Source organism: Talpa occidentalis, unplaced genomic scaffold (assembly GCF_014898055.3).
Source record: "Talpa occidentalis isolate TD23 unplaced genomic scaffold, MPIMG_talOcc4v2.1 talOcc4.2, whole genome shotgun sequence".
In the NCBI taxonomy this organism is placed as follows: Eukaryota; Metazoa; Chordata; class Mammalia; order Eulipotyphla; family Talpidae; genus Talpa; species Talpa occidentalis.
Window position 1 is genome coordinate 21,230,132 of NW_023602073.1, and position 26,750 is coordinate 21,256,881.

The 26,750-nt window shown below is 42.0% G+C and overlaps 1 protein-coding gene across 3 annotated transcripts in view; it reads right to left on the reverse strand.

Moving 5' to 3' along the window:
- Positions 1 to 2,750: 2,750 nt before the first annotated feature.
- EXOC2 (exocyst complex component 2) overlaps positions 2,751 to 26,750 on the reverse strand; it is a 206,482-nt gene continuing 182,482 nt past the window's right edge. For 2 of the 3 annotated variants that reach the window (XM_037519163.2, XM_037519162.2), the window contains 5 exons: positions 24,157 to 24,212; positions 21,650 to 21,772; positions 8,942 to 9,003; positions 6,814 to 6,873; positions 2,751 to 4,492 (listed from right to left, as the gene is read on the reverse strand). In XM_037519163.2, the coding sequence (XP_037375060.1) occupies positions 4,399 to 4,492; positions 6,814 to 6,873; positions 8,942 to 9,003; positions 21,650 to 21,772; positions 24,157 to 24,212 (395 nt within the window). In that variant the 3' untranslated portion in view covers positions 2,751 to 4,398. Of the gene's footprint in view, positions 4,493 to 6,813; positions 6,874 to 8,941; positions 9,004 to 21,649; positions 21,773 to 24,156; positions 24,213 to 26,750 lie in introns of those variants that run through there. The other variant, XM_054698416.1, reaches the window with a different exon arrangement.

Below are 26,750 nucleotides of genomic sequence, written 5' to 3' on the forward strand. Positions count from 1 at the left end.
AAGAAATGGTGTTAAGAAATGTCTTTAACTAAGGAAGTGTTAAGACAGAACCATGGAGGTCAACACCCAAAAAATTGGATCCATTGGATCAATGACTTTAGGGAGGTGGCAAAATGGTGAGGGAGGTGAGGAGGGGTTATTCATGGTCACATCCAGCTTTGAGGCTCCACTTGATTCTTTAAATTATATATCTAATTTAAAATTATAGCAAGGTCATCTGATGCATTTGCTACTATAACTTCATCAAGAACATTCCACAAATATTTCTTGAGGGCTTTGAGGGCCCATTTGGTGGGGAGATCTGATTCCAGAAGCTCCCATCATTTAGCTAGAGATATTTAATAAGCATTTGGAGAGGGCTTTGGCGAAGAGGATGGGTACATTTTTAAGCTATTCCAACAGACCAGAGACAAATAAGCAGATGCCACCCAGAGGAAGAATTTAAAAAGAGAAGGTGAGGGCCTCCCGGTGGCGCAGCGGTTGAGCGCTGGGTTGCGAAGCTGCCCGCAGCCTCTGCAGCGCCAGTTCGATTCCCGGCTGCTCCCCGGCCACCAGAGGAGGGTCCCACATGGCGCGCAGACCTCTCCTGCCGCCCGCTGCTCCCCTCAGCAGTGTACCTCGGTCCTTCTGCCTGCTCTGCTCCCCGCTCTGGCTGTGGTGAATTCTCTCACCCTCCCGCGCTTCTGACTGTACCCAGTGCTTGTATAAATAAATAAATAAATCTTTAAAAAAAAAAAAAAAAAAATAAAAAGAGAAGGTGAGGAAGGAGTCTTAAAGACTAGCCCTTGGGTACTGCAATTCTGTGCAGAATCCTTTCTGGTATTCAAGGCAAAGGCAGCTCTCCTTACATCCTTCATGGTGAGTTAAGAGGATCCGTCCAAAGTCTTAAGTTTCTTGGGTGCCTTCCTTCTTACTCGAGTTCTGGTCATTGGTGATTTCCTAAATACCAAGGCTTGCACCCACTTATCAGCACTCAGCCTTTGGATGAATCTGCAACATTAGACCTTGCTGACTATCTCCCTGTTCTGACAGGGCCTCTTGCCCATCCCTTGGCTTTTGTGATGCTGTGACGCCATTCTCTCCTGGCTCGTCTCTCCCTCTGGGACCTTCTTTGGCAACCAGAGGTCAGGCGGTGGTGGTTCTCAGGGATTTGTGCCTAGTAAGGGATTTGTAAGTAGGTGGAACAGGAATAGTCAAGAATAAAATATGGTAGAAAACAATGAAAATCACAATGGCAAGACAGCAGCACAGCAGCAAGCAGTGGGACAGGGGTCAAGGTTATGACCTTGAGGAAGGCAGTGCTAACCTTGTCTAAGGCTTTAAGGGACTGGCCAGGAGAAAGGTATCTTGATATCCTCCTGCCTTTTGAAACCAAATGACAGACAGGCAACCTAAATACCCAGATAGTGTTTGTAAAATAAGTTCATAAAGTATTTATTGTTATGCATTTGTAACTTGGGCAGACACAAAAAGGCTGTACCATTTACCCATGGCTGTTCCATGAGTAAACAGAAAATGAGGAGACTTTAGTACCCCAAAAGCATGATGGCCTGTTGTAAAAAAAAATAGTCAACCTGCATCTAAAGCAAAGTTAACATCATGTATAATGGCTGTTGAAAGATACCAAATAGTCAATAGACTTTGCAGGTTTGCAGATCAGTTTCTAAATCCACATGAAACCCTTTATGAGAGTATTACAAGGTCAATGTTTAATGGCAAAGAAGTATTTAAGTGTTAGTCTCTAGCTAAGTATAGTGATTCTATGCATGTATTAAATAAAATGTACTTCCTAGAGAAACTTAGTCTTGATTTAAAACTTGGTTGAAACTTCAGATAACTTTTCAGAAGACATAACACACATCACATCTTGTACCAAATCCAGAGTTTAAAAAGTCACCTTTTCTACTTGCCCCTTTAAGAAAGCTGCATGCAAGGATCAGGCAATCGAGTGAGTCAGGCCTCTGTCCTACACAACGCTGCTTGTTTTGCAATGCCAGAATCATTTCTAGAACATGCCACTTTCATGGTACATTGATACAGAAAGTCTTAGTAAAAACAAATTATTTTTTATGCTTTCTTAGCATTGAAGGGGAGGCTGACTTTGCTAACTGCCACAAAGTCGGGCTGACCACATGGCCTGTGCTGGACCCAGGTGCTACCTGCATGTAGAAGGACCTTCATTCCTTTTTTCTGGTTACCTCTTTGTAAATTTGCTCCAGGTACCAGTTCATCTCTCAGCTACAGTTCTTCTAACTACATCTCTGAGCCACTGACATTCTTCTTCTGTAAACTCAAACAGCTCTTGAAATCCCCCTTCCTCCAAGAAGTCCCCTGTGACTGGTTGGAATAGTAGTCTTGGAACCACCTCATTTGGGTACGGGGTTTTTGTGAGGCTACCCTCCATTCTCTGAGCCAGAAGAGCATTTACCTGTTCCTGTTTTGCTTCCATTTTCATATCCCCAGGAGTGTATGTGCTTCTCCAGCAGTCACTGGTGCAGGGGCAGCAGGAGGCATGCCTGACTGGCAGGAAGGGTGGGCAGTGGTGAGATAAAGAGCTATGGAGCCAGTGTCTGTGAGTGTGACCAGAGCCTGCCCTCACCAGCATGGTCAACTCTCTAAGCTGCCCTTTCCTCACCTGGGAAGCAGACATGGTGCCACCTCGATGCTTGGTGGTGGGGGGCTAACTGCCCAGGGTGGGACAAGCCCCAGAGAGCACAGAATTAGCAGGACTTGGGGTCCATGCTTTCTGACGATGATTGGACACACATAAGAAAAACCTGAATTTTGGCATTTATTTTAAATGTTTAAATGAGACATTCACAAAGTTTGACAACTAATGAAAAGGCTGAAATACAGCTGCAGAGGGGAAAATTGTCCCCCAACTAATACATTGTATGGCAGGCAGATTCTGAACTGGCTGAACGCTCTGTAGTAGATATTAAAAAGAATACAAGTATTTGGGATTGAGATTTTGTCATTTAGTCCATAGACACAGTGGTCGACGTGCTCAGGAGAGATGATCTTTTGAATATTTCTTAATATTTCTTAGCAAGCACATTAGTAGAAGATTGAACTTTTACTTCCAGTTATGATGATTTTCCTCCTCGTACACCAGGCGAACAAACTCAGTGGTGTTGACTTATTTCAAATAATGGACACTGCCTCTGCCCTGAAATTACTTGTATTAATAAAGACATTAATTTTAGCATAACTAAAAGAAGGGAGATTCTATGACACGTGTAGGAAAATCTGAAAACCCTGATGAGCAGGCTACAAGGGGAGAGTTACTCAGTTTTCTGAAGCCAGGGCATGATGAAGTGAGGCAGGGGAAGTGACTGGGAAAGAGGTCATGCTGACCTGAACTTTCTGGTAAACGAAGTCAGCAGCAAATGTAGGACAAATGTCATGTGGCTCGGAAGCTCCTACCACCGGTGAGCACAGGAGTACCTTCGAATCTTCAGGAAACACACATAGCACCAGAACCGGGTTCTTTCAGCCTCTGAGCAAGAGACTTCAAAGGGCAGGAGGTGGTGGAAAGGAGAGAAACCACCAGAAGGGAAGGCAGGACCTTGGTGGGAGGAGTGCCAGCCGTGGCCATGGGCCTTGTAAGGGGTCGTTTGCTCCTCAGGAGGCACCGGGGATGGTAGCTGATCCCGATGGCAACTCCAAAATGTCCTGCTCCAAACATGTCACCAATGGGGCTTGGAGACAGGCGACTCACTGATGTGGAGTGACACAGCAAATGCAGAGACCAAAAAACTATACTATACTGAGCATGTACTGACTGAGAGATCAGCATTGTGAAAAATAAAAATCAGGTAGCAAAATAAAACGTTGATTCAGGGACAGGTAGGCGACAAATATACAGATGATACACAGTTCCACAAGTCCTCTGGAATTGGCAGATGTGGGGCTACTTGTATAAGATTTTTCAGCACATGGTATAGGAGATTTAAAGCTCCCCAGACATTGAAAGAACTTTCCAAGTCTTTTTTTATCCACCTCTCCATGTGTCCCAGGAGCTACCAAAATTCTAGAAAATGCAACGCTGGAAAATGCTTAGTCTACATCACATGCCATCTCAAAACACTGGGCAACAGTTAACCAAGGGAAAAAAAAGTATGTGTGTGAGTGTATGTGCTTTTTCTGAAAAGATATTTTCTAGGACTCAGTGTAATAAAAACAGCAAGACAAACACGCTTGGACATTTCAAATACTTCAATGCAAAATGAAGCTTACACCATCTTTCTTGGCTACTCAGTCAGGGTTAAAAAAAAAAAAAAAGACCAAGAAAGAAATTACAAACCTAATGCTTTATATAGCAAATACCTTTAGGGCACTTGAGTAAGTGAACAAATTTATCACTTGGCATCTTTCTGGACTACCCGTGTTTGGTATTTATGTTTTCATCAGGGTTGAAGAAGTAGCCTGGAAACAGGTGAGCTGTAAGTGCATGCTGCTCTTGAACTTGTTCAGCAGTTCTTCCAGTAACCTGCAGGGAGGAGAGATGATTTTACTTCCTGACAGAGGGAAGGTTGCCTAGCAACAAGAAAACATGCTAAGGGGGAGGTGAAGAAGGGGGTGACTCCCAGTCTCTGCTTCTGCTTTCTGAAAAAAATATTCATCAAAGTATTTTAAACTCAATATCAGAAATAAGTCAATCAAAGACACTTATCAAAAGGAATATATTTATATATATTAGTATTACTATGTCACAGTTTCCTCCTGTTCCCTTCCCCTAGAATAATTATATTCCTCCCTAAAACAGATAAATGTTTGGGCCTGCACTGTTTCTTTTATTTGAAAAAAATTTACAGACACTAAAATGTGCTTTGGGTATACAGTTCTATTAATACTGAAAAATGCATCCCCCATAGTGGGGATACTGAATAGTCCCATCACCCTCACATTTTCTTGTGTGGCCCTTATGTAATCATCTCACTCCTGACCCCCACCCATGGGTGACTATTGGTGTATTTTCTGTTGCTCTTATTTTGCATCTCTGTCTCTAACAAACTTTGAAGAGTATAAGAGCAGCAGAGGGGAGTGACCTCCGGAGGCAGTGGGTAGTGCTCATGGTCAACCCAATGGTAGAAGGCGGAGCTTTCCAGACTCCACCCCTTGATGTCCTGTGTGGAGTTGATGGAAAACAGAGCGGGAGCTAGGCTTTTGGCAACTAAAATGATTGGTGCTTTGGCAGTTATATGACTGAGGGTTCATCGGTTAAACTTCTAGTGAGGAGGGGTGTCTGTGGAGAAGCCACCAGCTTGCCAGTGTGGTTTTGGCTTGGACCCTGGGCTCTGCTCAGTGGATGATATCTGGGGTAGGACAAATGGCATCTGGCCATGGGCCAGCCTGTAAATGCACGCTCTCTCTCTCCCTGTGCAAATAAAGTCTGTCATTGTTGCTCTTCCCCTGTCTGCTTTGGGGTCATGTCCTGCGCTCTTAAGTACACAGGTGAGGCCCTCCCAAGTTGGGTCAACACAGTTTCCCTGAGTTTGTACTGTTCTAGCTACTGCAAAGTAGTGAACTAAAGTGATGGATTAAACACCAGAAGAATCAGGGTTAGTACTAACTCCACTAGGCATATCATTCTACTTGAAAACTCAGTTTGCTTCCTTAATTGGACTGATACATCTACATACCATTTTAGGGCCAGAAGGTATCTTAAAATTAATTGATTAGACTGGGCTTATTAGCACTGGTGTCAAGAGAAGCTAAAGGTTAGAACACTGTTCTAGTTGTGGACCTAAAATACAGTCCCACCTGGGACTATATCAGGGTGACTTTTGTTCTTGACTTTCCCCAAAAGCACAACTTTGAGTCACATTCCATGTTAAAAATAATAGTGATGGTTTTAATCTTTGATCACCTTTTAACAAGAGAACAGGATTTGGAACCACTTCAGATAGAGGAGGTAGGAAAATGGAAGACAGGGCTATAGGTGTGGGTGATGTTTGGACAAGTACCCACTTGCCCATGTAGGAATATACCAGTGAAAGAACTGGTCGGCAACCCATTCTTCTGGTTCAAGTGTCAATATCCAACTAACATTTCCTCCCAGTAGCTGAGCCAGTGTGTCCCTTTCTGCCCTGGAGTTTCCACAGACTTCACCTGGGCTGGAGCACAGAGCCCAGTACTGGGTCTCTCCATGAGCAAAGGCACCATATATACCCATCTCTGGACCAATCAGCCAGACACACAGGTGGGCGGCCTTGAGTTACGGCTGGTGAAGGAGCAGAGATCAACATTTCCTCTGCCTCTGTTGAGGGCAGGCTGGGCATTTATGAATTTTGCCTGGCCTAGATTTTGGCTCAGGTCAGAATTTCCTGTTATATGAATAGCAAAGTTTAAACTCAGGCAGAGGTCCCTAATATAGTGTTAGATTAGTGACACACACACAAAACTGTATCATGTTACACTTTCTTCACACTTTGTTATATGGAGCACAAAATATACATGGCTGAGCTACGCACAGGGACACAAATCACTGAGTCCTGTGTTTACCATGCTGCCCTCCTTTCTACATTTCTCTAAGTGTTACCTTCTTAAAAATTTAAGATAAGACTATAGTTAATTGAGTCAAAAGAAGCTTTCTGATGATGTTTTCTGTACTAATCACCTAAAATAAGAAAAGAACCGAAGGAAAGGTTTTACCTTGTCCTGTCCCTTAAGAGATGAGCCAGGTGCCACCAACATGGTGTGTAAGGGCTAGGTTTGCTGCTTTTCCTTAAACCCTAGCCATTATTTGAAAAAGGAGTACTTTTAGGTAACAATGCTTCATTCTGCTGGTCTAGAGGTTCCTGGACTTACTTTTTATCTGCTCCGCTGGACAGCTGGGGCAGGGCTTCCAGAGCCTGTTTAAAACTGGACCTGGAACATAAACAGCAACAGTGGAGTTGAAACATTTCCTATTTCCAAGGGGAAGGAGGAGCATCATTGAGAACTCTTAAGTTTATCTTCCATCTAAAGACACTGACACAAGCCAGTGGAGCATGAAGAAATAGGAGAAAAAGTAAAAGTGAAAAACAATAGAAAAAGTAAAAGTAAAAGTAAGGGTGCAGTTACCAGATGGAGGCTTTGTAGGAGTGGGGTCAGACAAGCTCAACTAGGAAATGAAACAACCTGCCAGGCTGAGGAGAAGCTGAGTTTTAGGAGGCGCTACCCACGGAGGATCAGACTTCAACGAGGACAAGCTGAGCTTAAAAAGATGTCTGTGCAAAACAAAACTGAATGGGAGATAAACTGACTGGTGCAAAGAAAGGAAACTAAGTAGAAATGGGGATGATCTTCTGAATATTATAGAACTGACAGGTCCAGGGCCTGATTTATAGGCAATATCTTAGACTAACTAAGGGCATTATGGGTATCAGCTATTCGTACAAATAAAACTTGTGAGAAAATAGAAAGAAGTATGTATATATTTTAAAAATTTTAGCATCATTTCATTTCTTAAAAAAGGGAAAAGGAGTGAAGTGAAAAAAGAAAACACCAACTTGGAATGTTTGACTCTGTAAAGTAGAAAGTGCCAGAAGTTACGGACTCAAATGAAGTGTTTTATGGAAGGTTATTTGGTAGCGAGTTGGATTGTTCACTGAAGAACTTCTTAGCTTCTTTTTTCAATCTTTTGTGGCTGGGAAAAATCCACTGTTCCAGAAACGGGCCAGGTGCTGGGTGTGGGTGGGTTTTAGCAGTGGGCAAATTTAGCTCCTTCCCAACAGGTAATCAACTTCCCTCTTTCCTGATGTGTAGTCTCTGCTATCATCTCCACCGTTACTTTATTTTTGGTAAGCCTCTTCTCAATTAACCAGAAGAAATGGGATACGATTATTCTTTATTTTCACATTATAACAATAATGCTAAAGATGCCGCTGATTCAAGATTACTTGTCGTGCGCCAACAGTGTAGAGGCGACGTGACACATTTTCTCATCTAGTTCCCTGAAAACTCTGGCTGAAAGTATGATTACATTCCTTTCATCGATGCTGAACCTGGACTGAGGGGTTCAGGGAGCGGGATAAATGCCTAGGCACGTGCACAGAAGTGCAAGCATAAACTTCACATACAGGCAGGCTTTCTGTCATCTGTCACTTAACACAGCAGGAAAATGACTGGAAAAGGGTGCAGTTAAACAACAGGAGTCATGCGGACACAATTCTGCACAGCCAGGATAGTGCTACCTCCATAAGTCAGGAAACAATTTAAAAAGTCTTTTCCTTTGTAAATATGGCTGTGAGGATGATGGCAAAAATCAGGTCACCAGTCGCAGGACATGACCATGTGTAACACGCAAAGTGTCTCAGATATTTGATGTGTAGAGCCCGGGGTTTCTCAGGGACGTTTCTCAAGTGTTCTCACTTACTTCCTCAGTAATTCTGCCAAGGGGGTAAACAATTCTCTACAGGCAAGTAGTCAGGATTGTTTTAGTTCACCTACTAACAGTGATAGGAAATCCTGACTTTCATTCAAAACAACTAAACATTATCATCAAATTTCCACTACAAAATTTTGCAGAGAAACCACAAAGCTTCCTCTGATGCTGTTATTCACAATACGAACTATCCTTCAGAGGCTGTTATGAATCCGTCAGACTCAACTCTTATACTTGTCTTTAAAAAAAAAAAAAAAGCAGCAGGTAATCATACTCTGCCACATCACGGATGAGGCCAAGGCTTGTCTGAGTGAATGAAAACCATGAAACAATAGGAAGCCCTTTTTCCCTTTATATCATGCTACAAAGAAGCTGTCTTTGAAGTTCTTGGTTTATGATCGGTTTATGATTTTCAGCTAAAAAGTGGATCAACCAAAGATAAACCTGACCACGTCACAAAACTGGGAGCATCCCCTCGGCCAGCCAGGCACTTTCACAAAGGCCTTTGCACACCAGTCAGACAAGCTGTTTTCAGCGAAGCACTTAGCACAGGGCTGGGTGGTGTCTCACTTGCTGTCAGGCGTCAGGTGAACAGCCACGGTGTCCCGCAGAGCACAGATCTCCAGCCTCGCCTGCAGAGGACAGAAGGACAAAGTGACCACAGGGAGCTGCGTTCACTGTCAGAGACGCACACCGGCGAGGGGATGACTCCCAGGCTGCTCTCTATGGGGCCAAGGTGAGAGAACACAGCAGGCCTAGAGTTACCCCACCCACCACCCCGGTGACTGGTTGCTGTGAACAGACCTCAAACAGTTCAAAGAAATGGACTATGACAGAATTTCCTTTAATTGAAAATTAACTTAGAGTGAAATTGACTTAGTGTGAAGGCAGGGAGCCAGCTATCTTGCTGTAAAAGGTACAAACTGTACGAGGATTTTCTAGCAATCTGCATTTACTATCTAACCAGTAATTTTTCTTTTAGTCGGCTTGTGAGAGGAAGGAAAGTCTGAAGCACGGCCTCTGAGGGGTTCTCCCTCCTCCCCCACAGACCTGAGGAAGTGGGTGGGCTCACTTCCTTACCCCTGTGTCCTTCCAGGTACACTGACTGCTGTCTCAAAAGTTAACCTAAAGCTCGGAGGAGCCAGTGCAATGCCTACTAAAATCACAGCTGGCTTCCTCGCTTTTTTTTTTTTTACGAAATTAACAAGTTGACCCCCAAGTTCATATGGAAATACAAAGAACCCAGAACAGACAGACCATTCTGGAACAAAGAAGAACACAGTTGGAGAAACTGTGTCTTAACTACTCAACACCTAACTACGAAATGACAAACCAAGACAGTGTGGTGCCGGCAGTGTGGACAGATGTAGAGATCAGTACAACAGGACTGAGTGTTGAGAAATCAACCCTTATATTTATAATCAATTGATTTTTGATAAAGGTGCTGAGACCAGTCAATGGGGGAGATAATGGTCTCTTCAACAAATGGGGCTGGGACAATTGGATAACCATATGCAAAAGACTGAAGTTGGCCTCCTCCCCCTTCCTTAACACAAAAAGGAACTCAAGATAGATCACACTGACATGTAAGTGATAAAGCTGTAAAACAGAAGAAAACAAAAGTAAACCTTTGTGACGTGGTGCTAGGCAAGCCTCCTTAGAAATGACACCCAACGTACAAGCAACAAAAGGCAAGTGGATAAATGTGACTGCATCAAAAATGAAAAAGTTCTGGGCTGCAAGGTACTCCACGAAGAAAGTGAAAAGACTGCCCGGAATGAGAGGGCTGTGACCAGCAGACAGACAGCAGCAAGGATGTGTTAGGATGCAGAGAACGCGGGCTTTTCATGCTGTACTGACAGGCAAGCGCAACCGCTTTGGGAGCAGTCTGGAGCTTCATGGAAGGTTAAACATATAGTAACCATAAGACCGAGCAAGTCCCCTATTCCTACGTGTGAACACATGCCCACAAAAACACCTGGATCTGCAAGTCCACAGAAGTATTCTTCCCATTAGCCAGAAGCAGAAACAACCCAAATGTCCATCAAAGGATGAGTAGACCAAATGTGGTGTAGTCACGCGTGGCTTCAGGACGGGGACGTGTTCTGAGATATGTGTTGTTCGGTGATTTCATCTCTGAGTGAATGTCACAGAGTAATTACACAAGCCTAGATGGTATTGCCTACACCACATCCAGGCTGCATGGTGCAGACCACTGGAACCAATGGCATATATGCAGCACCACCACTGACCAAATGTCTTTAAGCAATACAAGACTACACACACACACACACACACACACACACACACACACACACTATGTTATTCAGCACGCAAAAAGGAATGGAATATTCGTTTATACTACACCATGGATGAAACATGCGAATAACATGCTAAGGGAAAGACTGATGTCAAAAAAAAAAAAAGCAATATTTATATAATTCCATTTACATGAATTTTTTTCGAATAGGCAAATCACAGCGATTGCAAATCAGAGAGAAAGCAGACTAGGGCTTGTCTGTGGCTGGAGAGGGACGCTGGGAGGAAAATGGAGAGGCTCTGCTACTGGGCTGAGTGTTAAAATTGATTCTAATGATAACTATAACAATGTGAGCATAGTAAAAAAAAAAATCACAAGTTGTATACTGTTTATCTTATAGACACAATATATGGGAATGGATGATATCTATGTTTATCTTATAGACACAATATATGGGAATGGATGATATCTCTGTAAAATTTATTAAAAAAAGAGCTAACCAGAAGCATACACTTCTTTGGAAGCTGGAAAAGGTGTGACTACACACTCTGCTGAGGATGCTCACATCACCCATGCTTCACTTCCCACCTGGGTACCCAGAGTGTGTGTGAGCCTTGGGCGACTGTAAAAGAAACAGCCCTTTACCTCCAGGAGCACGTACAATGTAAAACAGAGAAAAAAGGCATGGCCAGTTCTTTAAATTAGAGATAGTCAGAAATTCTGTCACCAATCTAGATCAACACTGATTTATGTACAATACAGTATAATCACTGAAACTTTTTCTATGTGGAAAGCAGTTGTTTGGTTTCATTTTTCAGTGCTTAGGAAGCCCGAAAACCAGCTTATAACTAGAAAGCAAATGTGTGACAATTTATCTCTATCGTTTATATCCAAGTACATATGAAAAGAGACCTACAAGGAAAAAGAGGAAAAATAAGGTCGAACTTTTAGTGGAATATTCTAGGTGAAGGATTATGTTACTGTAAAACTAATCTTCATGTAAAAACTTTGTTCAAATGAAGGGATAGGTGTGTCTTAATTAGTCTGTGAATTAGGTCAATTATAAAAGCTGGGGTTGTTGATATAATACATAGAATTGTACTCTACAAAATGTCGTGCTATGACAGTAGCAAAAATCACCAAGTGATCCCTCCAGCCCCCTCTGAAATGGCTCTCGGGAAGGTTTTGAAGACTAATACTGATGCGTGACCCTTTATGTAAATGGCCATAAAAGATTTAACCTGCAAGAGGGGGGGCGGAGCAACATGGCGGGGAGGAGACGCTGCGAGTAAGATCTCCCATTAGAAAAAGTTAATAGGGAGGAAAAGCGGCAGGTCCCAGTGAGAACCGGGACACGGAAGATAAACGGGTGACTCCAGCAAACTGCCCAAAGAAGAAAGAGGCCATAAAAGAGGACCAGAAGGGAGGAAAGCGCAGAACCCTGCTCCCCTCCCCCGCCCACAGAGTCGGCACTCTCCGACCCGCAGAGAGGAGGGAAACAACAAACTAAAACGACCAACAAGAACAAACTACGCAGCAAGCGGGACTGTGAGTGGAAAGGAACTATTGCAGCCACCACACCCCGTGAACGGGAGCTGTGGAGAATCCTGCAGGATTCGCCGCGGAGGTGAGCTCCAGGCGCCATTAAAGAGAGCCCCCGCCCCCCCAGGAGGAGACCAGCACCAGCACACAGCCCTGGGCCACCCAGTAAGCTTGCACGGAAAAGCGGCACGTGCTGGAAAAGCAGACGCGGATCGGGATCGGGATTGCGCGGAAAAGCAGTGCGGTTGAAAAGTAAACGCGGATCGAGATCACAGCTGCCCAGGTCCCCCGCCTGCGACCTAGGCTTGCAGGGAGACGCGCGGAGGCCCTCACTGAGCGAGCAGGAACCAGGCGCCCAGGCACGGGAGCGGGATTCAAAAGGCGTCATTCCCGTGCCACTGAACTGGGCTACAGCCCTTGTCCTGGAACTGAGGGCTTTGGAACTGAGACCCGGGGCACAAAATTAGGGGCGTGGGTTCCCCTAATTGTGGGTTCCCCTAAATTGTGCCTTGGGGCACAAGGCAGACACAGCACCCCAAAGCCGTTGAGGTTTACCCTACCATTCCCGCTCTGGTCCCTGTCCCATGGGGTGGAAAATCAGCTCCCCAAGGGCTCTAGGAGAGATCTTTGGCGCCGCCTAGCGAATTAAAACCAGCAGAGGCTCCTGGAGGAGCCAGTGGCTAGCTGGGGAGTTAGCCCACGCCGGGCCCCTTCCGACCAGTAGTCTGAGCCCACAGGGGGAGTGAGCACCCACAGCCGGGGCAGACCAGGCGCGCAGAAGTGTGTGCCTGAGACCGGACGCACAGGGAGTGTGTCCCACATCACCATTTTAGAACAGGGACATTACTTCAGTAAAGACTACCTGCAGAAGGCTTCCTCAGGAGCCAGAGGTGAGCGGGGGAAGTTCGCCCACGCCAGACCCCCTCTGGCCTGCAGTCCAAGCCCAGAGGGGGAGCAGGAACCCACCGCCGGGGCAGACCAGGCGCACAGGGGAGTGTGTCCCCACATCGGCATTTTAGAACAGGGACCTTTCTCCAGTAAAGACTGCTTGAAACTGACATATGGCTCCTGGAGGAACCAGAGGGGAGCAGAGAAGCTCACCCAAGATGCCGGCCAGTCCCAACAACACAGTGTCCCAACGCATACGGCAAATTAGAAAACAGACAGTAGGGAGTAGAAGAACCACACGCAACCTAGCAACTCCCCAGGGAAAAAGCACACCAAAAAAAGAAAACCAGCCCCCAGATTGCAACGACAGTAACTTGGAAGAACTTCTGAGCCTTCAAGAGAATTGAAAATTGCCGTGATTAAAAAACTGACAGAAGTCATAAAGGAAAACAATGATAAGTGAAAAATAATCAACGATCAGAAGAATAAAATTGAGTCCCTAAAGAGGGAAAACAATGGTCAGAAGAATGAAATTGAGTCCCTAAAGAGGGAAGTAAAAGAAATGCAGGAGATCAAAGAATTAATGGAAGAACTAAAGAATTCTGGGAAAAGCAATGAAAGCAGAATAGATGAAATGGAAGAACGAATAAGTACTCTTGAAGACACAGAAATAAAAAGAACCAAAACAGAAAAGGAAAGAGAAGTACGAAGGAAAAAGAACGAAGAAAGACGTCGGGAACTATCTGACTCCATGAGGAAAGGAAATATAAGAGTTATAGGAATACCAGAAGGAGAGGAGAGAGATGTAGGAACAGAGAAAATATTCAAAGAGATAATTGAAGAGAACTTCCCAAATGTGAAGAAGGAGCTGAAAATTGATATACAAGAAGCAAGAAGAACACCAAACTTCCATGACGAAAGGAAAAATACAGCAAGACACATAATAGTAAAGCTCCCAAGAATCCAGGACAAGGAAAAAATAATGAAGCTGGCAAGAGAGAAGAAACAGATAACATTCAAAGGAAAGCCAATCAGGCTGACATCAGACTTCTCTGAAGAAACACTACGGGCAAGGAGAGAGTGGAGGGACATAGTCAACAGACTCCAAGAAAACAGATGCCAACCAAGAATACTCTATCCCGCAAAGCTCTCCTTCCTCTTTGAAGAAAGAATATGGACCTTCCCAGACAAACAGAAACTCTGGAATTTCATTACAACTAAACCCCCACTCCAAAAAATACTACAAGGAGTCCTAAAGCCAGAACCTCAGAGGGACGAATAACAATGAAAGAAGGCCAAAAAAAAAAAAAGTTATTAAAAGAATAAATAAATAAAATCAAAGGAAAGACAAACAAAATGGCAAATACAGATGCTAACATATCAATATTAACTCTAAATGTAAATGGACTAAACTCTTCAATAAAAAGACACAGAGTTGCAGCCTGGATTAAGAAACAAAACCCAACCTTTTGCTGTCTCCAGGAAACACATTTAGCTACAAAAGATAAAAATAGGTTCAAAGTTAAAGGATGGAAAACAATCCTACAAGCAAATGGACCAAAAAAGAAAGCAGGAACAGCTATACTTATATCAGATAAAACAGATTTCAAACTCAAAAAGATAAAAAGAGACCCCAATGGTCACTACATTATGATCAAGGGGACAATACGTCAAGAAGAAATAACACTCATTAACATATACTCACCAAAAGAAGGAGCACCAAAATATATTAGACAACTGTTGTCCTCTCTGAAAACAGACATCAGAGAAAACACATACGTAGTGGGAGACTTCAACACACCACTATCAACAATGGATAGATCAACAAGACAAAAAATAAGTAAAGAAACCAAAGCTCTAAATAAGGACCTAGAGCAATTGGGCTTAACAGACATCTATAGAACACTAAACCTCAAAAAAACGGAGTACACATTTTTCTCAAGCGCACACGGATCATTCTCCAGGATCGATCACATACTGGGGCACAAGACAAACATCAACAGATACACCAAGATTGAAATCATATCAACCATCTTTTCTGACCATGAAGGCATCAAACTAGAAATAAACCATAAAAAGAAGGCAAGGAACTTTCCTACCTCATGGAGATTAAAAACCACACTACTGGAAGACCACTGGACTAATGAGGAGATCAAAGAAGAAATTAAAAAATTCTTTGAATTGAACGACAAGGAGGACACCAATATCCTAAATGTATGGGATGCAGCAAAAGCAGTAATAAGAGGAAAATATATAGCTATAGAAGCTCACCTCAAGAAACAAGAAAGAACTCAAAGAAACAACCTAATCTCGAAGCTCAAAGATCTAGAAAAAGAACAACAAAAAAACCCCAAAACCAGTAGAAGAAAAGAAATAATAAAAACCAAAGCAGAAATAAATGAAATTGAAACTAAAAAGCAATCCAAAAGATCAATGAAACCAAGAGCTGGTTCTTTGAAAAAATCAATAAAATAGACAAACCCCTAGCCAGGCTCACAAAGGAAAAAAGGGAGAAAGCACAAATAAACAGGATCATCAATGAAAGAGGAGAAATCACAACGGACACAGCAGAAATCAAAAGAATAATCAGTAACTACTATGAACAGTTATATGGAAACAAGTTTAACAATCTAGAGGAGATGGACAAATTCCTACAACTCTACAATCACCCAAAGCTAGATAAAGAAGAAATAGAACACCTAAACAGACCAATTACAAGCAGCGAAATTGAAATGGTAATCAAAAACCTCCCCAAAAACAAAAGCCCAGGACCTGATGGATTTACAAATGAATTCTACCAAACATTCAGAGACGAATTAGTGCCTATCCTTCACAAACTCTTCCAAAAAATTGAGAAGGAAGGGACAATACCAAACACGTTCTATGAAGCCAACATTACACTAATACCAAAACCGAACAAGAACAACACAAAAAAGGAAAACTACAGGCCAATCTCCCTAATGAACACTGATGCAAAAATCCTCAATAAAATTTTAGCTATCAGAATCCAACAATGTATCCATAAGATAATTCACCATGACCAAGTAGGATTCATTCCAGGGGCACAAGGATGGTTTAACATCCGAAAATCAATCAACGTTATCCAACACATCAATAAAAAGAAATATAAAAACCATATGATAATATCAATAGATGCTGAAAAAGCTTTCAACAAAGTACAACACCCATTCATGATAAAAGCCCTTGAAATTCTTGGGATACAAGGAACATACCTCAACATCATAAAGGCCATCTATGACAAGCCAACAGCCAGTATCATTCTCAATGGTGAAAAGCTGAAAGCAATTCCATTAAGATCTGGAACAAGACAAGGATGTCCACTCTCACCACTGCTTTTCAATATAATACTGGAAGTCCTAGCCAGAGCAATAAGACAAGAGAAAGACATCCAAGGAATCCAAATAGGAAAAGAAGAAGTCAAACTATCACTATTTGCAGATGATATGATAATATACATAGAGAACCCCAAAAACTCCACAGAAAAACTAATTCAACTCATCAATCAGTTCAGTAAAGTGGCAGGATACAAAATCAACACGCAAAAGTCAGTAGCCTTCCTATACACAAACAATAAATCTGAAGAAGAAGAAATCAAAAAAACCATCCCTTTTTTTATTGAAACAAAAAAAATCAAATATTTGGGAATAAATCTAACAAAAGAGGTAAAGGACCTATACAAAGAAAACTATAAAACACTGTTAAAAGAAATAGAAGAAGACACAAAGAAATGGAAAGACATCCCCTGCTCATGGATTGGAAGAATAAACATTATTAAAATGGCCATCCTACCAAAAGCAATATACAGATTCAATGCTATTCCAATCAAAATTTCAATGGCATTCTTCAAAGAAATAGAACAATTATTGATGAAATTCATATGGAATCACAAAAAACCCCGAATAGCCAAAGCTCTCCTGAAAAAAAAAGAAGGGAATGGAGGCATCACACTCCCAGACTTCAAACTATACTACAAAGCCATAATCATGAAAACTGCATGGTATTGGAACAAGAACAGACACACAGACCAATGGAATCAAATAGAAAATCCAGAAATAAACCCACAGATTTATGGTCAACTAATATTTGACAAAGGAGCAAAGACTATGCATTGGAGCAAAGAAAGTTTGTTCAATAAATGGTGCTGGGAAAACTGGGTCGCTACATGCAAAAGAATGAAGCTTGACCACTACCTCACACCATACACAAAAATCAACTCAAAATGGATTAAAGAACTAGACATAAGACCTGAAACCATAAAATATATAGAAGGAAATATAGGCGAAACACTACGTGATTTGCACATCAAGACATCTTTACAGACACATCACCCAAAGCACTGATAGTGAAGGCAAAGATAAACAGCTGGGACTACATCAAATTAAAGAGCTTCTGCACAGCAAAAGAGACAATAACCAAAACAAAGAGAAACCCCACCAACTGGGAGAACATTTTTGCACCCAACACTAATGATAAAGGACTGATCACAAAAATCTGCAAAGAGCTGATGAGACTCAACAACAACAAAGAAAATAATCCAGTCAAAAAATGGGCAGAAGAGCTAAAAAGAAACTTCTCTGAAGAGGAAATGCAAATGGCCAACAGGCATATGAAAAAATGTTCAACATCACTTGTCATCAGGGAAATGCAAATCAAAACTACCATGAGATACCATCTTACACCAGTGAGAATGGCACATATTAAAAAAACTAGCAACAACAAATGTTGGCGAGGGTGTGGAGAAAAAGGAACTCTTCTGCACTGTTGGTGGGAGTGCAAACTGGTCCAACCACTGTGGAGAGCTGTGTGGAGATTTCTGGACCTACTAAACATAGAGCTTCCATAGGATCCAGCAATTCCACTCCTAGGTATTTACCCAAAGGACACAGAAACATCAATTCCAAAGAACACCTGCACCCCTATGTTTATAGCAGCACTGTTTACAATAGCTAAGCTTTGGAAACAACCCAAATGCCCAAAAATAGATGAGTGGATCAAGAAGATGTGGTACATATATACCATGGAATATTACTCAGCATTCAAAAAAGATACACACATGCAATTTGCAGCAACATGGATGGCGCTGGAAGGGATCATGCTCAGCGAAATAAGCCAAAAAGAAAAAGAAAAATACCGGATGGTCTCACTCATAGCAGGAATCTAGAAAACTTAAATAAGGGACCAGGAAAATGAATAACTATAAGAAAGTGAAAATAAAAATCAACAAAAAACTATGAACCAGAGACACTTTTAGGGGGGCAGGGGTGGGAGGGGAGGGATTGGGGTCAGAATGGGGGGGCTGCAATTGTATGGGGAATATAAAAATAAAATTTATTATTAAAAAAAAAACCAAAAAAACAAAACAAAACAAAACAAACAACAACAAAAAAAAGATTTAACCTGCAGTCCCTCTCAGACTTATCTGCTCAAAAGAAGGAAGTCTACCCAGTCATTCTCAAAGGGAGAGGGCACAGTGAGGGGTTTAGACTCATTGGAGCTTTCTCTAAATAGAAATGCCTGCCCAGTTCCTAGGAGTATCAGGATATCAGAAGCTGGAGCTGTCTTGGTGCTCAGCTATCTTTCTGAACAAGAACTGGCTTTGAGAGGAATTGAGACAACAGGTAAATGGGTTGCTGCAGAAAAGGTAGATTTTTGTTACAATTCTAAGACTAACTATGCCCACTGTAACTACTGCAACTTCCTTTTAATTAATCTTCTTCCTTTAATTCATACTTAAACAATCTAACTCCCTGCACCAGAACTATTATAGTCATCCCAACCTTTCAACTTTAGAATATTAAAGGTCTGACAGATCAAAATTTTAGAGAAAACTGGTGACAGCTAGAAATATAGCCAAAGATTTTGTAACAGATTTTCCCCTAACCAACTTGCCAAACAAATGTGTGCTCTCCTTTCTTTTCCCCACCCCCATTTTTGTATGAAAATGATCAAATATTTGAGAAAATGTTACAATGAACATCTATAAACCACAGACCCTACCACTCCCATTTACCAGCCTTCTCTCATCTCTTCCCATCTATCAACCCACCATATTGGTTTGATACACTTCACCATGCATCACTAACTCGGGAGGACTGTTTCAATTTTTTAGTTTTTCAGTTAAAATTTTCATATGTAAAATCTTAAAGTGCACCATTGGCTGGGCTCTGACTGATACTGGCACAATGGAAAGTCCGATCAGGTGCTCACCCTTGGGCTCTTCCCCAGAGGAAAAGCACTGTTCTGGGATTTATTTTCCACCTAGATGAGTCCTAGTGGTTCTAGAAATTCATGTAAATCAAACCCACACAGTATTTGTGCTCTTTGGCATGTGGCTTCCTTTACTTAGCTGAATGTGCCTAAGACCCTCCAGGTGGTCAAGGTCGTTAGTTCTCTTTATTGCTGGTTAGTAGTTGGTTATGTGAACATACCACGGTTGGTTTATTCCATTATTGAACACCTGGGCTGCTACCAGTTTTCAGCTATTATGAATGAAACTGCTCCGAGTATTCTTATATATTTTTCCCTCATGGACAGACGTTTTCAAGTTCTCTTGGTTAAATACCTGTAGGGGCTTGGAATGGTTGGGCCATGGGTTAGTTTAGAAAAGAAACTGTGAAAACTTTTCCCAGAGTAGTTATGTACTATTTAACACTCCAGCAATGAATGAGAGTTCTCTTTTTTTCTATGGTCTGGTCATATTTGGTGTTTTCAGTCTTTAATTTTCTTCATCTGGGTACAAGGTATCTGTAGTATTAATTTTCATTCCTCTGATAACTAATGATGTTACCTGGCCATCATTCCTTGTGCTGATTGGCCATCCTGACCCTTCTGGAAATCAAATTGCATGTCAGTTTGTTTTTCTTTTTTCATCAATCATTCTTTCTCATCCTTCATATTGGAAAATTTGATCTACAAATTCAGTTACTTTTTCTTTTGTTCCCATGAGTCTACTATTATTTCCATAGAGTCAATTTTTAAAAATTTTTTTTTTATTTATGCATACAAGAGCTGGGGTGTAGGCCAGAGGTATAGGGGTTGAGAGGACTCACCAGAGACACAGTGGAGAGCAGAACAGTAGATATACTAAAATACATTGCTGAGGGGAGCAGCAGGCATGACAGGAGAGGGCTGCTGCACCATGTGGATCCCTGGCTGGGGATTGAACTCACGTTGCAGTGGCTGGCAGCAGCTTAATAGTGCTGTGTCTTTAACCCCTGTGCCGTAAGGGAGGCCCTCCATGGAGCTGATTTTTAAAAACTCATCTGCTGTATTTTTTCACTCCCAAATTTCCATTTAGTTCCTTATTTTAGGGTTTCTATTTTTTGCAGAGATTTCTTATCTATTTATTCATTGAGATCATAGTCTCCTTTACATCTCTAAACACAGCTGCTTTAAAATCCTTACCTCCCAATTCCAACAACTGGGTCATCTCAAAGCTAGTCTCGGTGGATGGTCTTATATATTGAGAATGAGTTCTTCTTCCAGTCTGGTTTGTGCCCTCCAATTAAATCTGGGATGTGAATGCTACATTGTGGAGACACGGGAGCTCTGTACTATATCCTCAAACAGTTGTTGATCTTTTCTTGGTTTTGGCAAGTAATTATTTGGGTTCAAACTGAAAACACTTAGTCCTTGGGCAGCATTTCAATTCTTACTTCAGTTCTTATAGCTTTAATTGGGTTGGCAGGAATGGAGTTTGACCATGCATATGTAGCTCAGGGGCCAACTAGAGATTTGAGGCTCTCCCTTCTCTGGAAATACCTCCCCCTCTTTGCTATAGCTGTGATTGTCCTGAAGCCTATTCTTCAAGACAGAAAGATGGCACGTATTCCAGGTCTGCCTTCAGGCTAAAATTGGCAGAAAGAGAAGAATTCATCCAAAGCCATTTCTTCCAGAATCACCAGCTAATGGCCACTGGTCATTCACCGGGAATCTAGGTTTTTTAGATTTAAAATGTGCACTCATTATTCAAAAACACAGTTGTTATCTGCAGGGACTTACCCTATGAGGGGCTTTCTCAGCATTATGGGAAGCAAAACTGCCAGTTCTTAAAACAACAATAACAACAACAACAACAACAACAAAAAAACACACTCACAAGGCCCCATATCACTGAGAGCTCACAGGAGCCACTGGCTAGATGCATCCTAAGGATCATCTGGATTATAGAAGTTACATTTGGTATTATAATTATGTAATTTAAACAACTACAAACATAAGCCAATGGAATATGCATGCAAAGAGACAGTTGACTGTCACTTCTACGCAAACTGCATCAAATGCTTTGGAAAAACATTCAGAGTAAGTTGCTAAACATTTCCTGTGAGATTGAAGGTGGTGAAGGCAAAAATTGAAAAGAAAAAAATATCAAAAGATTTTAGAAGGACACTGCATTCAGCTAATGTCATAAGAGTTGCCGAGGTTTTGCTCTACCCTAACACAGAGGAACTTTGGGACTTGTGGACAGGGCACCATGAGCACAGCTCATGGAACAGGAGACGCAGATCTCAATCTTATATGTTTTAAGTAAAAACAGAAGGCCAATGTGGCACTGAGAGATTAGGTACCTGTAACGCTCCATTTTTGCTGAAGGACGAGACACACTGCATCAGCCGACTCAGCTCTTCAGAAACTGCTTCCACCACCTTCGACAGGACCCGAGGCACCAGCTCTTTGGAAATAGTGAATACCTGATGGAAGGTGGAAAAGAAGATGAAATGATGTATTCTGGGAAACTGAATTTGTTAAAAACAAAGGGACTCACAAAATAAAATGACTCCCTGGTCTTCTAAGTCAAAATTTTAAAGGATCAGAATTATGAAAGGTAAAAACAGATTTCTACTTAAGTGTATTAACTGATCCATGACACAAAATAACCCTCTTTGAAAGATGCTGGCTGATACGACCCTGACAGGGACTGCTGATATTGGCCGGGTAAAACTAGTCTGAAAGACGACTTCTTGCACCATTCACAAGAAGAACTATAATTTATAAAGATGAAATTGCAGTATCAAAAACATACAATGAATGATCTAAATAAGGCAAAAATAAACTTTTAGACTGTAAGGCCAAATGAGTGGTTATTAGAAGGGAAGAGGGGCTGGAGGTGGGTAAATTGGGTAAAAGGGATCAAATGTAATATATAAATTTAATGTGGTAGATATCTACTGATTAAAATTGAGGCACCCCTAGAACTCATATCATGTTATAATACGTCACTTCAATAAAAATTATTTTTAAAATGCTATAAAAGTATTTTTTTTATAATTTAAAAAAACACACTGGATCAGACTCTCTTTAGAACAAAACATCCCCCCTGCCCCAACACACACACTGGCTACGTTATTCTAGACTGAATGAGAAAACAGTTTACCATTAGCTAAATTTATGTAAGCGGTTGAAAAGTCTCTGCATCAATCCCCCTGCCCCCCAACAACAGCAGTGTGCTTCGGCTACTGTCTGCTTCTGGCTCTGGTGAATCCCGCGCTTCTAAACCCAGTGCATGTATTTCAATCAATAAATAAATCTAAATAAATAAATATGTATTTCCTTCCATTTGACAGAAAACGTAATTTTCACATTTTGAATTTTGATATTTTTCAAACAAGCCATTACATTTGAAAATCTGGTGATTTGACTATTTGCTTTGTAAATGAAAGTCATATTTACTTTTTAGCTTTTCCTTATTTTGATTGATTCAAAACCTTGAAACCTTTGGGTCAACCCCAAATATAACCTGAGTGGTTCAAGGAAATTTTCATCAAGATCATGTGGGAACCAGTAAATCCAATGCAAATCATCTTGTGGTTATTGCTCATGGACACTGATCAGGGTGGGGTCCCCCCACCTTCCAACATGCTGTATATTCAGTTCCTCTGACTACCCCAGCACACCTCCCACAGAAATGTTATCACTGGTTGACACTTGATTTTATACTCTAATTTTACTGGAAACGGACCAAACAAGAAAGCATTTTTATATCTTTGATCAAAAATTATGACTGACAATATTATTTACTGGTTATAAAAAAATGTAGGTGATAAACCCCTGCCTGCGTTCAATCATATCAAATCTTTATTTTTATAGAGGAACTTAGATGCTTTTCTTTAGGAAGAAATGAAAATGATCATCTGTTCTATTTCTCCTGCTTGAGTTGCTTCATACTCGGAGCCAAATCCAGGGACAAGGGAATGTTCTCCTTTGTCCCGCTTTCATTTTAGCCTTAATCATTCACATTTTTTTTTTTTCCTTTCCCATTTACCTCAAAAGCCTGTCAATTTGGGAGGGAGGGGATTATAAACCTGGCTATACCTGTATCAGAAGGCCATGGCTGCAACAGGGCCTCAAGCAGCCGCAGAAGCGATCTAAAGGTAACCTCTTTGCTTGGTCCCCTTTCATCTGGTCGCTCATTAGTTGTGAGCCCTAGCACCCTGGTGGAGATGTGAGTAATGGCTCACGAAATTACAGAGAAGGTAGTCATAGTGGTAATGATGGGGGCAGCTGTGGTCTCTTCTTTCGATGTTCCCTAGAAGCGTCCTGCTCAGAAGCCTGTTCACGAAGCTTGTTACTGTGAAGTTTCGGGCAGGCTTGTCTTTGTGTGAACCACCATCTCCAAGTGCCTAAGTCAGACCCCCAGAGGAAACCACACACCTGCCCTTTCAGCCTGTCTTTCTAATAAGCACTGACTTTTCTAGAGTCCCAGGCATGGTGGATGGCTAAGTAAGACGCCAGGGCTTCTTTGTATAGTAAGCTGGAAGGAGGTTAGTGGATTTTCCAAGATAGAGGGTTCAACATGCCTGTCAGTCCCAGAGCAAAACAATCTCTCAATCTCTCTTCTATTTAATTTTCAAGTGTTAAAGCATTTAGTTCTAACTAGGGGAAAAATGAGACACGATTTCAGGAGAAGACTCTTATCACTAACAGTGCACATGCGTGAAAGTTGAGTTGTGTTTTATGTATACCCAGGATGCGTTCTCAAGGGGGAAAAAGACCACCACAAATAAAAGGCATCAGATTTGCCTTTTTCTTTTTTCCAGTTACCCATCTCTCTTAGGAACATCTAATGATAGCTTACCTCCGCATGTACAGCAATTATATTCACCAGTGCTTCTTTTAAATAGTTTCTAACACCTGAAATCAAAATGGGGGAGGGAAAAGGCATTTAGTAACGAGCTGCCTGTCTCCCCTGCCAGTATGACTCTGTTCTCCATGACTGCCAGGAGTTTGCAAAGGAGAAACAGAAAGTAACACCAACACTGTCTGTTTCCTTTTGAGGACCAAATGGTGAAAGGACTATTTTTTGGACAGGTTAAAAAAAGGTTAATTTAGGAGTTTTATCATTTTTTCCATTTCCATCACTGTGGAAGGCTGTATTGGCTGATCAGCTTCAAAACTGAAATTTCAAAATGTACTTCAGTTACATTATATATGTACATACATATTATACATTTAACATACATAGTCTTTGAAAACACATAGACACACTGACATTAATAGACAGAAAACCAGAGAACAGAAGGATATTTAATGAAGCTTACAGAACATTCTGAACATCTTATTTGCATAGGAAGAATTGTGAGGAATGACTACTTGGGTCTTAAAGAATGACTTCTGGGAGAAATCAACAAAACCACACTCAATCTGATTCTGGAATCCAAGTCAAAGATTGGAGTAGACCAAACATTTCAGGGAAGTTTGATGAGTGAGCATGAGTTCATTACTCAGGCAGGCACACAGGGTGGGGTCTCAGGTAATCTTGGTTCAAACTCCAATTACATTACTTACAAGTTGTGATTTTGGCAAGAAGACCATGAGCCCACATTTCTCTTCCTTATTTATTTATTTATTTTTAAGATTTATTTATCCATACAAGAGCTGGGGTGTAGGCCAGAGGTGCAGGGGGTGAGAGGATTCACCAGAGACAGAGTAGGGAGCAGAACAGGCAGATCCACTGGAATACACTGTTGAGGAGAACAGAGGGTGAGGCAGGAGAGGTCTGCTGCGCCATTTGGGTCATCTTCCTGGGCAGGGATCGAACTTGTGCTGTAGTAGCTGCGGGTTGCTTCATAGAACCCCTTGCACCACCAGGGAGGTCCCGTTTCTCTTCAATCAATGAGTTTCAGAGCTACAGCACCATTCTTGTGTGGCTGTCGTGGAAGTCAAGGGCAAAATATCCGGGAGTGCCTCCGGCACTTGGGGCTCCTAACAGCTTTCATTATCATTATTTAGCAAGGATTATTATTATTACTATTATTTTTGTAAAGATTTATTTATTTATGCATACAAGAGCTGGGGTACAGGCCAGAGGTGCAGAGGGTGAGAGAATTCACCAGAGACAGTGGGGAACAGAACAGGCAGATTGACTGAAATACACTGCTGAGGGGAGCAGTGGGTGAGCCAAGAGAGGTCTGCTGTGCCATGTGGGTAGCTCCCCAGCCAGGGCATCGAACTTGTGCTGCAGGGGCTGTGGATAGCATCACAGGTTGCGTCTTAACCCCTTGCACCACCAGGGAGGCCCAATTTTGTATGATTTTGCAAAAGTAAATGTAAAAACAGAGCCCTGCTTTATTTTACCTCCCAAAGAGTCATCCCAGCCCCATTATTCACTCGGAGCCCACACATACCTGCAAATGCCATTTAGGATTAACCGCGCACCCCAGGATCCCTTCTCTAGTGAAACCATGAATATGAACAGTGATGATGCTCAGGAGAAGAGTTCCCCATACTGTCACCCCAGTTGCTGATTATTTAGGTGTTGAGATAAAGGCCAAGAACTATCACCAACTATCTGAATAGGCATTTTGCAGATTCTGAACCTCTAACTAGCATCTGATTCTGTCATGTACGCTGATATCTAAGTAGGTACAAACACAGATAGATCTTTCTCTGGAAAAGTAGATTTTATTTATAGCTCTTCGGGGTATGAAGGTACTGGTGTTTTTCACTTTATTTTGTTGAAGGAATAACGGAGAGAGTCAACTGAAGAGTCATTTGATGTAATCCACAAATGGGTTGAGGGGCCTCCCTGGTGGACTAGAGGGTAAGTCTCAGTGCTATCACCCCTGCACCCTGAGCTCTGCCTTTTGAAAGTAATCATTTTTTCCCCCCTTCAATATCTGTGTCTTTTTGGTCCAAGCATTTTGTTTCTATTTATATTTAGATACTTTTTAAAAGACAAATGTTAGGGGGCCTCCCTGGTGGAGCAAGGGGTTAAGTCTCAGCACTATGAAGTTACCCGCAGCCACTGCAGCACGAGTTCAATCCCCAGCCAGGTAGGTGATCCACATGGATCAGCAGACCTCTCCTGATTTGCCTGCTGCTCCCCTCAGCAGTATATTTCAGTGGATCTGCTTATTCAGCTTCCCACTGTCTCTAATGAATACTCTCAACCCCCACACCTCTGGCCTACACCCCAGTTCTTCTACACAATAAATAAACCAATATTTAAAACAAACAAACAAAAAAACCAAACAAAACAGAAATGGGTTGAGTCTTCCTGAGAGGAGGACAAGTCCAGCCTGGGAGTCAGGAGAGTGTATCAGGAGACTGTTATAAGTGACAGTGAAATAAGCCAACTTGGGATTTGGGCCAGACCATCTCTCTCCCTGGAGGAGGAAAGTCTGACCACAGTCTGAGCAGGTTGTGACTCCGGCCCCCGGCCCTGGGTGG